This window comes from Mus caroli, chromosome 14 (genome assembly GCF_900094665.2).
Source record: "Mus caroli chromosome 14, CAROLI_EIJ_v1.1, whole genome shotgun sequence".
In the NCBI taxonomy this organism is placed as follows: Eukaryota; Metazoa; Chordata; class Mammalia; order Rodentia; family Muridae; genus Mus; species Mus caroli.
This window is the reverse complement of record NC_034583.1, coordinates 26,836,196-26,850,985: the sequence shown is the minus strand read 5'-3', so window position 1 is coordinate 26,850,985 and position 14,790 is coordinate 26,836,196. Positions and strand designations below refer to the sequence as shown.

Genomic DNA, 14,790 nt, shown 5'->3' with positions numbered 1-14,790 from the left:
CAAACTACCTCATCTCTCAGACCTGAATTTTCTCATTTGAGTAAGATAGGATTTCTTTTTTTTTTTTTTTTTTTTTTGGTTTTTTCGAGACAGGGTTTCTCTGTGTAGCCCTGGCTGTCCTGGCACTCACTTTGTAGACCAGGCTGGCCTCGAACTCAGAAATCCGCCTGCCTCTGCCTCCCGAGTGCTGGGACTAAAGGCGTGCGCCACCACGCCCGGCAAGATAGGATTTCTATAACCTTTTGTTGTATCTGCAGAGATAAAATAATATCTGTAGTCTGATGCCATCTCTTGCACTTCTGGGCCAAGGAAAGGAAATTCTGAAGTCAGAGCTCCACAGGCTGAGGTGGCATTTTGGAAGGGGGGCGGTACAAATCTCCTACGTAGGAGACAATATGATCACTCCAGTGCGGCCAGGAAACACAGGAAGGCGTTTGCAGAAGCGGGTAGGAGTAGTGTCAGGTGCAGAAGCCTTGTGTCTGCACAAGGAAGACCTTTCCCAGCAGCACCGCAGGCCCTCCAGGTACCTTCCTTGTCCTGTCCTCCGTATGCCCGCCAGGGGGCGGCCGGGCCCTCCAGCCGCTTCTCCCGCAGCAGCCTGGGCGGCGGAGACCGGCAGGAGCCAAGGCCTTTCCACTGTTCCCAGGCTGTGCAGACGTTAACTCATCCCTGCCTGGAGCAGAGGAGAGGCCTGCCTCCACCCTTCCTTCTCCGGGGAGGCTGGGTTGGCAACGGGCTCCGGGGGCGGCTGGTAGGCTGCCAGGCCAGCTGGGGATACGGGCTCGCACCCCGCTCCTCTGTTGGGCTGCGGGGACTTGGGCGCTGCCCATCACAAGCTGCCCGCTCGCGGCCAGTCCCCGGCCGCAGCTTCCGGGGGGTGGGGGGTGGGGGGCGGAGGCAGGGCGGGGTTCGCGCCGGCATCTTATCTCTGGCGCCTGGGCTGGGCATCCGCTTCCCCAGAACACCTGGGGCCAGTGGGCGGAGGACACCGTGGTCCCCGGGATGGCCACGTCGGCCTGCGGGCCGGGCGGCGACCCGGGCGCTTGCCGGCGACTTAGCCCGGGCTAAGTGACTCAGATCACCTTGTTGTTTAATTACACAGTCCTAGGGCCGCCGAGTGCGATAGGAGCCCTTTGAACGTGCCAATTAGAGATGAAATATCACCTTCTAATTCGAACCGGCTTAATTCCGTCACGTAGAAATAGCAACAGCCCGGGGCTCGGAGATGGGATATCAGGTCTCTTACGGCATTTGGAGCGTGGATGGGCGAAGCAGGCAGGAGCTAGGAGGAGAGGGGACTGTGCACCCTGCCTCTCCTCCCCCTTCTCCTTCCCCTTCCCCAGGGATCTGCCCGGGCGAACAGCTCGGAAGAGAAAGTCCTCCTGTTTGTAGCCCCAGCGGGTAGGAGGTAGGAACCTGGTCCAGGATTCCAGCCTTCCTCTCTGGGGCCTTGAGTAGGGGTTTGGAAAACGAAGGCGGTTCAGGAAAGCCTCGGATAAAAGGAAGAGAATGTCCGCCCTACTGAAGGAGCGGTTGGAGAGGGAGGCAAGGTGGGCGAGGGCAGGGTTTACTTGGAAGGGGCATGCTGGAGCCTGGTTCTGCATTCGGAGTGGTTTAGAGGAGCTGATGAGGGTGCGTTTCAGGTAGAAAGCTTGCAAGCTGGCTGACCTCACGAGTAGCCACTTAAGCTCTCCAGGTTGACTCGCAAGTACTCTGCCTCTTGCTATTACACAAACTCCTGTGCAACACTGTGAAAGCCAGCAGCTCTTGGCAGCCACTGTTGCAAAGCACCATCCGAGAGGCAGACACTTTTAGGAAAAAAAAAAAAGCAGGTAAAATTGATTTAAATACATTTTTATTTAGCTCAGCATATGAAATTTTCTGAGGTTTTTGTGTTCTCTATTCAGAGTTTCTCAACTTGCTCTGTAGATCAGGTCTCTAGAGCTGGGATTAAAGGTGTGCACCACTGTACCTGACCTTTTTTTTTAATATTTTATTTTATTGTATGTACATTGGTGTTTTGCCTTTACATGAGGGCGTCAGATCCCCTGGAATTGGAGTTAGAGACAGTTGTAAGCTGCCACGAGGGTGTCGGGAATTGAACCTGGATCCCAACTCGTGCTCTTAGCCACTGAGCCATCTCTCCAAAGCCATCTTTCCAGCCTCAATTGCGTGTGTGTGTTTATGTGTGCGTGCGTGCGTGTGTTTGTGTGTGTGTGTACTAGAGCGCAGGTGCCTACACAAGCCAGAAGAAGGTGTGGAATTCCTTGAAGCTTAAGTTTAAGGCAGTTATAAGCCATGAGACATGAGTGTTGGGAATCCAATTCCAGTCTTCTACTAGTACATGCTCTTAACCACTCGGACGTTTTTCCAGACACAGCTCAGTATATTAAAAATGGTTCAGAGCTGGACTCTATTCAGATGCATGCTAGCTATTTCAGAAGCTGAGAAATAAGGTCACTTGAGGCTAGCTGGGTAACACGCAGAGACCGGGCTCAACACACAAACAAGGGGCTGAAGAGACAGACCAGTGGTTAAGAGCACTAGCTACTCTTCCACAGGACCTACAGACAACTTACTCCAGTCCCAGAGAATCCAACATGCTTTTGGCTTCCCTAGGTACTCGGCATGCACGTGGTACACAGACATACATGCAGGCAAACATCTGCACACATTAAATTTAAAAATAAACATCTTTAACATACAATCAATATAAGGTAATTATTACTAAGATACTTTATATTCTTTTATTAAGTCTTCAGATTTTTAAACTTAATAGCACATCTCAATTTAGACTAACTGCCTTTCAGGTGCTTAGCACATAAGGCCATGGCTTGAAGATCACACGGCTTTCATTCCTAATTCCTTTTAGAGCTAGGTGTGGAGGCACATGTCTGTAATCCAGCACTCAAGAGGCTGAGACACCAGGATCTCTGAATTGTTGAGGCCAACCTGGAATACAGAGTGAGTTCCAGACTAGCCTGGGCTATATGTCAAAAACCAAACAGCTTGGCTGGGCCTTTGATCTCAGCGCTTGAGAGGCAAAGCCAAGCAGAACTCTGAGTTCCAGAATAGCATGATCAACAGAGTGAGTTCCAGGGACAGTCAGGGAAACCCTGCTTCAAAAAATAAACATAAAAAAGGCCAGCGCAGAGGATTGTGGTTTATAAAACAAGAAGGAAACAAAGGATAGAAGAAATGACATGGAAAGCAAAGAGAGAGAAAGACATAGCTTACACAGACTTATACAGAACCCTAAATCTTACAACAGAGGGAAGAAGCTGCTTTGAAGTTCTGTGGGATCACCTCTCCCCACTCTCCTCTAACAGTACCCCTAAAGTCACCTTGTCCCTAGCATGTTGGGACTCTCTGGGCAGTGGGAAGCCATGTAAGAATGTTGAGGTGGGTGAAAACACCCTGAGTTTGTGACTTACAACTTTACAAAATGCTTGTGCTGTGTCCCTCCTAGGGGTTCCCACCACACCCAGTGAGGTAGGCAGGATGTCATTCATTCTATCACCAGAAAACAGGTTCAATTCCTGGTAATGTGACTTCAGAGACTCACAGCTCCCTGCCCACTGCCATCCAACAGGAAACCTGCTTTAGGGCTTTCCCCATGACAGAAAGGCCTGGAGGTGAACTTGATAGTTCATTCCAACCTGGGAATCCAGATGCACTGTCCTACCGCCCCCCCCATCTCTCTCTCTCTCTCTCTCACACACACACACACACACACACACACACACACACAAACGTGCACACACTATATCATGTACTAAATTAAGCACTCACATGTCTTAGTCCTAATAATTTCCTGATTCTTATAATTCCTATACCATTTCTTAGAGGAAGAAACAAGCCCAGAGAGAATTAATTACTCAAGCAAGGATACACAGCTAGGAAGTAGTAGGGCTAGAGTGTAAAACCAGAGCTCTTCTGAGAGAGGGATGCTATGGATAGAGAGAGCCCAGAGTCTCAAAAATGCTAGGCAAGTACTCTAACTGCTGAATCCCAAGCCTCAAACTAGGGTTTTTGATGAGTGTGTTTCTTTCCAGAGTGCAGGGTCTCCTCTTAGAGTTACAACAGACTTCTTGATGAGGTTACACACCAGTGGAAATCGGGTCTGTGTTCTTTATAGAGGCAGCTCGGAGTCTAGGGAGGGTTAGACTCTCGCTCTGCTGCATCCTCTGAGGACTCCAGCCCTCAAGTGTAAAGGGGGCTGACTCATGACCTGCTGTGTGCCTCACCCAGACTGTAAGTGGGAGGAAGATTCCAGCTGGAGAATCTGCCTTTGGGAGTTAGTCTCACTCCCAGGATGGCTCTGGGGCAGGGCTGTGGAAGGCTTTACACCTCTGTACTCTCATCATAGGCATAGCCCTAGCCATCCTCTAGCAAAGGGTGTCCTGCACTTCCCAGTTCTGAAGTTGCTGTCATTTGGGAATAAGAGGCACAGAGTTAGAACAACCCAGAATGGCCCAGGGCACCAGACAGGAGAAAGAGACCAGACAGGGCCATGGTCTGAGTCCATGTGTGATCTAGAGAGATCTGCTTGAGTACAATCCATTCCACTCAGGCCTGGCTTGGATGTGGACAGGGAGGCTATCATAGTATACTTCCTAGTGGGGAAGATGGTGCTCTTCCCAGAAGAACAGACGGGGAACAGACATGACACGTCTAGAACCATCTTTGCTACAGGAAGAGAACTGGCTAGATCATATTCTCAGGACACACAGCTAGATCTATTGAGTTGTCTCTATAGTGGAGGGCAGAAATATCCTTGGTTCTGAGAGCCCTGGTAGAGAGTGCTTTGTGTTAGCATCTACAGTGCCCCTTCTGTGTGACGAACTGTTTCTGCACTCTCAGTGAAGGCAAGAAGTGTAGCACATTCTTTTCCCTAATGGTAACCTCTGGGGTGCCATATACACTCTCAGTTTGCACCAAGGTGATGTAGGAGAGCAAGAGGATCTGGCAGGGACAGTCAGAGACCAAATGAGCAGCTATCCCTGGGCAGCATGGTGCTAGCCCCTCTGCCTAGGCTCACCGAGTGACTAAGATAGGTGGCTACCTATCGAATCAAGACAGAATTTCCTCCTCAGACAAATCAAGTCAAGCTATTTTTCAAGACAATGGTAGTAGCTGAACTTGAAACATGAACCCATGCTTTCTGGACATCTGCTCTCTGTTGAAGACATACAGCAAGCACTGATTTTGATGACTGGGAGTCAGATCACTGGCTAGGGGACCATTGAAAGCATCCTGCAGTCCATGCTGAGTTGACCTGTTCTTACTCACTTCCTGTCCCAGACCCTCCCTACTCTTGCTCCCCACCTTCTACAGGTCCAGGGCAGCCAAGGTCTCACAGAACCCCACCCTAAATAGCTTCACTATTTATAGCTCCATTCCTTTCTGGGGCCTGTGCAAGCTCTCCAGGCCTCTGCTGTCACCCTTGTTTATCTGGGCTTTTGCTGAGAATTAAAATCTGGTTCACCATGAAGTTCAGGCAAGTGGGTCTGTAGCTTCGTGAGTGATAGTGCATTTGCTCAGCATACTTGAGTCCCTATGAATAGAGCAGACACGATTCACAACACATGCTCACACATACACATAAACACATCTTCTTTAGTAATTGGTGTTATATTGTCTCAATATTATGCTCATCTTGTATAGTTCTCTGGCTGGGGTGAGGGATGAGGGAGAATGAATTTCTAACACATGTTCTTTGGGTGTTTTTGGCTTGCAGTGCCTGCATCTTCCTACAGCCCATCTCCAGGAGCCAATTACAGTCCAACTCCCTATACCCCTTCGCCAGCTCCTGCTTATACCCCCTCTCCTGCTCCCACCTATACCCCCTCACCTGCACCTACCTACTCCCCTTCCCCTGCACCAGCTTATACCCCCTCACCTGCCCCAAACTATACCCCTACACCATCAGCTGCCTACAGTGGGGGCCCTTCAGAATCTGCCAGCCGTCCACCCTGGGTGACCGATGACAGCTTCTCTCAGAAGTTTGCTCCTGGAAAGAGCACTGCCACTGTCAGCAAGCAGACCCTGCCCCGGGGGGCTCCAGCCTACAACCCAACAGGTCTACAAGTGACTCCTCTTGCCAGGGGCACCTTCCAGAGAGCTGAGCGCTTCCCAGCTAGCAGCCGGACTCCCCTCTGTGGGCACTGTAACAATGTCATCAGGTACAGGCTTTGGTATATAGGAGGGGTGGCAGATAGGAGGGCAGATATAGGCGAAAGGCCAGCCAGGCAGGACAACCTCAGGTCTCTCTGGCTCGCCTCTGTGAGCTTTAGCTTCCATATCTGTATGACACTCTCATCCCTGGGGACTTGGAAGGGTTCCATGAGGTAAGCGGGTAAAGCTCCCAGCTTGGTGCCTGGTGCCAGGAGCTCCCCCTTGGGCTAAGGCTGGGTTCTGGGAATCTTAAGCTGTATTGTCAGTAGGTTTATTGCGCACACTGCAAGCTGGGTGACGCGCTGGCTTGACCCAGCTTTCCCTTAGAGGTTCTTCTGGATCTTTCCACAGACAGTGCCCTGCCTCTTAGGGCTCTGATAGACACTGCACTGAAATTCAAGCAAGTCATTTCACTTAGAAGCTAGGGGTCTCAGACGGTGATCATTAAATTCAGTATGTCTGCATTTGTGTGTGGTACATGCTTTCATATGTGAAAAACATACTCTTTGAAAACAAGCGGAAGCCAGGTGTGGTAATCCCAGCACTTGGGGTTCAGAAGCAGAGAGATCTCTGGAAGTTCAAAGCTAAGCTCTTCTAAAAGTTTGTTCCAGGCCACCCAGGGCTAGATAGTGAGATCCTGTCTCAAAAACAAAAGCAAAACGAGCAGAGAAGAACTAGAAAACACAGAGGGAAAATTAGAACATGAAGTTTTCTGATGGTGCCAGTGTTCTGAATCTGAAACTGGACCATGATGTTTGTACCCTGTGTCTACCGCCTCCTGGCCCTATGACCTTATGACCTTGACTGAGTGAACTCCTCTGCCTTGCTGTGACTTGGTTGTCTTTATTGATTATCAGGTCTCATAGTAGTTCCTCCTTCATGGCATTGTTTCGAGGATTACATATATGGACAAATGTCAAACTCTTCTTGAGAAGTGCTTAGCACGGTGTAGTTTAGCTGAGGTTAGCCCCCATAACCATTGCTCTTGTGATAAGCTGAACTCCATGACATGTTTCCTGGGTCCTCTGTGGCAGATGTTTGGATTGCTTCCAGGTTCTGTTTGTTGGATGTCTCACTGTGTAGCCCTGGATGGCCTGGAATTTACTATGTAGTAGACGAGGCTAGCCTTGAGCTCTTGGAGATCTGCTTGCCAAGTGCTGGTACACAGCACCAAGCTCCGTTTTCCAGTTCTGTTTATGTTAACGGACATGACAATACACATCTTTAGCATGGGGCTTTCTCAGAATTATATACTATTTCATTAGAACAACCCTCAGAGTGGGTATGTCTAGGTAAACACATGGACATTGTTGGGGTTCTTAAAATATCTGGTTCTAACTGGGGGGGGTTCATTTTAATGTTGTTTTCTGCCATGCCAGGGGCCCTTTTCTGGTGGCCATGGGCCGCTCTTGGCATCCAGAAGAGTTCAATTGTGCCTACTGCAAGGCCTCCCTAGCAGATGTGTGCTTTGTGGAGGAGCAGAACAATGTTTACTGCGAGCGGTGTTACGAGCAGTTCTTTGCCCCGATCTGTGCCAAATGTAACACCAAAATCATGGGGGTAAGTGACCTTTGTCTTTTCTTCAGTGACACTGACTTCCTCTCTTCCTCTAAGATTTTAGGGTCCTATTAGAAACTCAACAAGTTGCTGATCACAGCAAAAGCAACTCCACAATCCTAGAATCCAATCAATTTGCAACTAACTACCAAGCCAGGGAACTAATTAACTTGGGCGAGGAATGATATGTGCACACAACACCACCTTCAAATGGTGCTGGGGCTCTGCACAGTTTGCCTCATAGCCTGCCCTCATGGCTCATCTCTGCCTGTGACCCGACTCTCCCTCCTCTCCCTCCCTGTCTTTCTCAGCACCTACTCTGTGAGCCCTCCTGCCCTGTTCCCTAGGTTACTTGGGCAGCAGCCAGGCTTGGTGTGGAAGCCAAGCCTAGCTCCCTTCCCCTGGGAAGGTGTCTGTCCTGAACTCGGAATCTTTCCTCCAGGAAGTGATGCACGCTCTGCGACAGACATGGCACACCACCTGCTTCGTCTGTGCAGCCTGCAAGAAGCCCTTTGGGAACAGCCTCTTCCACATGGAGGATGGAGAGCCATACTGTGAGAAAGGTAGGCGCATGGGATACAGTACCCATAGGATGCATTGTGACACCAGGCTGGAAGACCCTGTGCCCATGTGCCAGCCGGGGTGACAGGCTGACAGGAAGGCATAGAAAGCTTACTGCTGTCTGCATCCATTCATCCTACTGTGAAGGGGAAGAGGGTCTCCTGGGTTTTGTTTCATGAGCGGTACTGGGAATCACACCCAGGGTCTCACACAAGCTCCTGGTTCTCTTTTTAACGGCGGAATCCTGCCATTATACATTAGCAGATCTCTTTCCCTTTCTCATTTGGTTTCAGCTTTTGGGGGAAAAGAAGTCGGAGTTACAGTGTATTTTGTAGACCAGTCCCTGCCCCATCCTGTGTTTTTAACATTGAGTCACACGATGGCTCCCAAACTGCTTGAGAAACCTCTCAAGTTATGTTGGCTTACTCGGAAGAGGGCCACCTCTAGCCTTCATTCTAGATTCTATTTCCTGTCCCACCCTGAGTCGGCTTTGTAACCCCGAGTATAGCTGATGAACTTCTGCAGACTGTAAACACCCGCCTTATAGGGTGGCTGTGGGGATGGGAGCTGCGGGCACCCCTTTCGCTCCCGGCCTGTGGAGCTCTCTGGACTCCCTCCCCTCGCAGCCCTCCAAATCTCTCCGCACTTCAGAGTGTAATATGTTATTGTAAAATGTGGGGAGTTGTAAGTTCAGGGGACTGGCTGACTGCTAGTCCCAACCTCCTTTTTTCACAGCTGGCTTCTTTCAGGGAGGGTTTTGAGGCAGGGCCCAATAAGGGAACACAGACTTGAAGACCCAGACAGATGAAATCACATGGAAAACAAAGGGACTGATTTACGGACAAAAGTGGAGCTGCGGTGGGCGGAGCAGCGGTGGGCGGAGCAGCGGTGGGCGGAGCTGCGGTGGGCGGAGTGGTGCATTGAGAACAGAAAGAGAAGCATGGTAGGCTTTGAAGTAGGATAGGAAAAATCACTCCAGTTCCTCCATGGGAAGAAACAAGCCAAAACCTTTGTTTCCTAACTGAATTTTAAAAGAAACTTCTTTGGCCTTTTACGTGGGTGAACTCATTTTCTGGCTCCAGAGTAAACTGATTTGCTTTCAACAGGAGTCACACAGTACCTCAGCCTCCGTTGCTGTAAAGAGGAAATGATAGCACATCTCTCCCCCTTTAGGACCAACAGTTAGTGTTATACCATTGATTCTGTACTTGGTTCTGACCTAGTCAACTTGGTTTATACTGTAGTAAAAAGACGTATAACATGAAATTTACCACCTTGAATATTTTAAGTATATAACTTTGAATGTGTAAGCGCAATTATTGGTGTTAGTCTCATTGTAGAATAAATGAGAAAAATGTCATTAATGTCAAAAATGTTTTAAAAAACAATATTAGTCTTATCTGGGCTATCATTCTTTTTTGGTGTTGTTTTTGTGAGACAAAGTTGATTTTGTGGGACAAAGTTTTCTTTTCTGTATCCTTGCTGACCTATGAAACTAGCTCTGTAGACCAGTCTGACTCTGAACTCAGAGATCCCTCCTGCCTCTGCTGGGATTAAAGGCATGTGCCACCACCACAGGCATGTGCCACCACCGCAGGCCTGTGTTATCAGTTTTTAAAGCAGAGCTTCCAGGTCACACAAAACCAAGTTTCAAATAGAAAATCAATCAGTTAGCAAGACTTCCAGAAGAAGATCCAAGCCATCTTAAGAACGAGTTTGTAAAAGAACAAGGGGAGGAATTTCTAATTAATACTAGGGCTAGTTGAACTATTTCTTTGTTTCCTGTTCACCGTTTATCCACAAAACATAGGTTGAATGTGTAGTCTATATCAATTTCTGTGAGGTCTCTGCCCCCAAAAACTTTAAGCAGGGGCCAGTAAAATGGCTCAGTGGGTAAAAGGGCTTGCCATAAAAGCTTGGCTGCCTAATCCTGACTCCTGGAAGCCACATGAAAAAGAAGGAGAGAGCCCACCCCACAGAGTTGTCCTCTAGCCTGCACATGTACTCGTTGGCACAAATCAGACACACCAGTAATAATAATAATAATAAACTTTTAAAAGCCTTGAGCTGGAGACACGGCTCAGTGGTTAAGAAGACTGGCTGCTCTTCCAGAGGTCCTGGGTTCAGTTCCCAGCACCCACATGACAGCTCACAACTGTCTATGGGATCCAATTGCCTTCTTTTAGTGTACAGATATACATGCAAACAGAACATCAATACACATAAAAGTAATAATTTTAAATGTTTTTATGTTCATTGGTGTTTTGCCTGCATGTGGTCTGTATGAGGGTGTCAGAAGCCTTGGAACTGGAGTTACAGCTATGTGTGAGCTAACATGTGGGTGCTGAGAATTGAACCCAGGTCCTGAACTATCTCTCCAGTCCCTCAAAATAATTTTTTTTAAAGAAATCTAAGTATAAATGGCATGTACTGGCATGGCCTTCAGGAATGCTGGATGGGTTGATGGATGATAGATAGGTCTTCTCCCTCCTCTAACCATTTATGAAATCTTCTAAAATAAGAGTCAATAGTTAATATTTATGCCGAATGCTCCATACATTTCCTAGTCTGGTCTATAGTGATAATCCCATGAGTTTGGTGCTGTAATTATCTGCATTATACAGATGAGAAGGTTGCAGCCCTGAGCAGCTGTCCCAGGTTTAAGGAATTCCTTAATAGAGCTGGACTTTGAACTAGTGTTTTCTTTCTTCAGACCCCATGTCTATAAGTCTGATGGCACACCACCTCTCAGTATGTGGTCTAAGACAGTGACTAGACATGCTGTTCACAGAGATGAACAGACCACAGGAAGAGGCCAGGTGTGGCAGAGCTGTGCAGAGACAAGTACATTTGGGGAACTGGGGAATGCAGGGAGGAATGAAGTTTTCAAAAGGATCAGTAGTATGGTGGACTTGTGCTACCTCTCAGAGAAAGGAGCTCAAGACTGGAGGCCTCAAGTGTGGGACTCTGCCTTATGTCGCTGAGCTTCAATTCCCTCATCCACAAAACAAGACAAAAAATAAAGAAAATAAAATAAAGATAATTTGGTCTCTGAGAGACATTGTGAAAACAGATTGATTCATCTACAGATACATTTATTTTTATTGATCCATTTGTTTACCACAAATGTGGTAATTCACTGACTTATTGGTTTATACCTGTGTTGAGTATTGGCCACCGACTAAGCATCCTCTTGGAAGACAAAGCAAAGCCAAGCATGGCTCTTCACGTTGAGGTTCTTGTAAGGACGTTGCCTGTCTTGGTCCATCTTGTTCCAGTGTAGCCACATGTCTGGAGCAGAGTGATTTATAATGAACAGAAATCTATTTGGCTTGTTCTTCTGAAGACTGGGAAATCCAAGGTCAAGAGGCCCCATCTGTTAAAGGTCTTCCTACATCATGCCATGTAGAAGGTGGAGGGGCAAAAAAAAGAGAAAGAAAATAGGTTACAGGAGACCAGGCTCATTTTATAAGAACCTCACTTCTCCTGAACCTATTCCCTCAATAATGACATTAATTCATCCAAAAAACCTAAATACCTCTCTTTAGGCTCTGCCTCTCAAACATTATTGCTGCAAGGAGGAGGCTTCCAACAAGTGAACTCAGGGACAGGTTCGCATCACGGCACCATCTTTGTGAACGTAACCTCTGGAAGCATTATGGATAGTGTGTTGTAGTGTTATCTCCCTTGGTAGGGGGAGGGGAAGGACATATCCCTGTAGAGTCACTCAAATATTGTTTACAATAGTAAAATCTTGTTGCCAACATGAATGCCCAGTGACAGGAGAACGGTCAAGCAAACACCATTCTAAAATTACAAAAAAGTCTTAAAGATGGGCTACAGAGATGGTTCAGTGGCTAAGAACATATGCAGTTCTCAGAGAGAACCCAAGGTCACTTCTTAGCACCCATGTCAGATAGCTTATAATTGTCTGAACTCCAGTTCTAGGGGCCCTAACTTTATGGTCTCCATGGGAACCTGCACTTATATGCATATAATACCCCTACAGACTTATCTACATAATTAACAATTTAAAAAAAACCAAACCTTAAAAGAGTCTGAGCCTAGAGAGATAGCTTACCCATTAAGAGCACATACTGCCTGATTGGTGGTGGCAGGTGACTGTGGCACCTGCCTTTATTTTTAGCATTTGGGAGGCAGAGGCAGGAGGATCTCTGAGTTCCAGGACAGCCAGGGCTACACGGAGAAATGCTGTCTTGAAAACAAACAAACAAACAAACAAACAACAACAAAAAGAGTGCATGCTCTTCAGAGCTCCCAAGTTCTGTTCCCATCACCCACACAATGAGATTTAGCAGCCCGTAATCCCAGCTCCAGGGGATCCCTCAACATTTTCTGACCTCTGTAGATACCTGGACTCATGTACATACACACACACACACACCTAAAAATAAAATAGAATCTAAAAGAAAAAAAAGAAAAGAAAATCTTTTGTTTGTTTGTTTTTTCAAGACAGGGTTTCTCTGTGTAGCTCTGGCTGTCCTGGAACTCACTTTGTAGACTAGGCTGGCCTTGAACTCAGAAATCTGCCTGGCTCTGCCTCCCAAGTGCTGGGATTAAAGGCATTTTCCACCACCGCCGCCTGGCGGAAAAGAAAATCTTAAAGATCCTCATTCTTCCAAAATAAGCTAGTGATTGGGTGCTGAGGAATATTTTTTTAAGTTTCCATTCGAGTATTGACTTCTTTTGAGCTATCAGAGGAGGCAGACCCAAAAGAAACAATTACCCGCAAAAAACTTCATGACAATTCCAGAAAGAACTTACATATCAAACTAGCACAAGATGGTAGGTAGGTGAGCTCAAGTCTGAGTCAACACACCATTGGTACAATTTATCAAAAGAGCGAAACAGCAGTCAGCCGTGAGAGTGTGTTTTGTCTGTGAGATGACCAGGCCACCGCGCCAAGCCTACTGCAATGGAGTGTCCTGGTGTCGGGTCTATGTGGCTGACTGTTCTTTGCCTGTCTCATGCTGACTTTTATTTTAGACTACATCAACCTGTTCAGCACCAAGTGCCATGGATGCGATTTCCCTGTGGAAGCTGGTGACAAGTTTATCGAGGCCCTGGGGCACACCTGGCATGATACCTGCTTCATTTGTGCGGTATGTTTCTATCCTGGAGTTCCAACCATCAGAGAAGGGGCTAGAAGGGACAAAGTGCAGCCTAGCTGGCAACCCCTTAACACACAAGGATGCAACTGTGGCATTCTGGTGCCGGAATGATTCCTAAAGTTTGCAAATGCCGCGTCTTGATACATCACAGGTGAAGAGAGCTGTATGACTGATGGTCATGGAGAGGCCAAAAGCAGCAAAGCACTGTAAGATTTGGAGAACCAGCATGTTGTCTTACCAGCGATGGTGAGGGCGGCAAACGGTGCCGTTTTCTATGGCAGGTGGCTTCCCAAGGTTATATGCTGCCTTGGTTATGAGATGGAGTGAAGACTGTCCTGTGAACCAGTGCTCGGCTTATTGACTAGGTCTATGGAAAGCTGAGATAAGGTTTCCCTTATCCCTTTAGAAAGCAGGACTGAGTATCACTTTCCTTTCCTAAGTGGTTCTGGTCTTTATGTACAGCGGCCAGCAGATAAGCCTGAGATTAACTATTAACTGAGTGCAGTTAGCTGAAGCAGCAGGGTATCTTGCTTAGGAGACTGACCTTCCCTTTCGAGGGCTTTCAGCTGAGGTGAGACTGTGAGACTGTTTACCACTATTCAGACTAGAGTTGGAGACAGGAATTGCTCGTCCCTAATAAAGCCCTGTAACGTAGGTTAACTGGCTTAAGTTTATTTAGGAAAATGAATGTACTATTAGTATTTTAAGAACCAGAGTTACTTGAGGTGAATTTGGGGGAGATATGACAGATCTGTGCTGTAGACATGCGTGAAGCCCTGGTTCAATCTCAAGCATCATAAAAACCAACTGTGGTAGCATACACATATAATCATTGGGAGATGGAGTCTGGAGAATTGGAAGTCCAAGATTATCCGCAGTGAACTCAAGGCCAGCTTTGGATATAGGAAGCTATGTCGATAGATAGATAGATAGATAGATAGATAGATAGATAGATAGATAAGATTAGACAGACAGACAGACTGACGTCTGTGCTGGTTAAGCCCAGATAACCTGTTAGGCACTTAGGATGGAGACTATTCCTAGTCATTAAGTTTACTGCCATATGTTTTGAGTTCTACACTTAAATTTTCCCCCCATTATTTGTGGGGTACCTTATGTTCACTGTGTATTAGTTCCCTTGGGTATTATAAGAATAGGCACAGTATTATACTAACATCACACCTCTCACAGTTCAGCAGGACAGAAATAAAAAAATCAAAGGGTTTATAGACAGCCACACTCTCCATTCCTTAGCTAATTACAGCATTCTAGTCTTTGCTTCCACTGTTACATTAAATGTCGTGTGTGTGTGTGTGTGTGTGTGTGTGTGTGTGTGTGGTGTGTGTGTGTATGTGTGTGTGTG

At 47.2% G+C, this 14,790-nt stretch overlaps 1 protein-coding gene across 3 annotated transcripts in view; it reads left to right on the top strand.

Moving 5' to 3' along the window:
- Nucleotides 1-14,790, top strand: part of Ldb3 (LIM domain binding 3) — a 64,064-nt gene that overhangs the window by 39,095 nt on the left and 10,179 nt on the right. For all 3 annotated transcript variants that reach the window (XM_021181352.2, XM_021181354.2, XM_021181351.1), the window contains 4 exons: nt 5,741-6,185; nt 7,557-7,737; nt 8,177-8,297; nt 13,303-13,418. In XM_021181352.2, the coding sequence (XP_021037011.1) occupies nt 5,741-6,185; nt 7,557-7,737; nt 8,177-8,297; nt 13,303-13,418 (863 nt within the window). The remainder of the gene's footprint in view (nt 1-5,740; nt 6,186-7,556; nt 7,738-8,176; nt 8,298-13,302; nt 13,419-14,790) is intronic.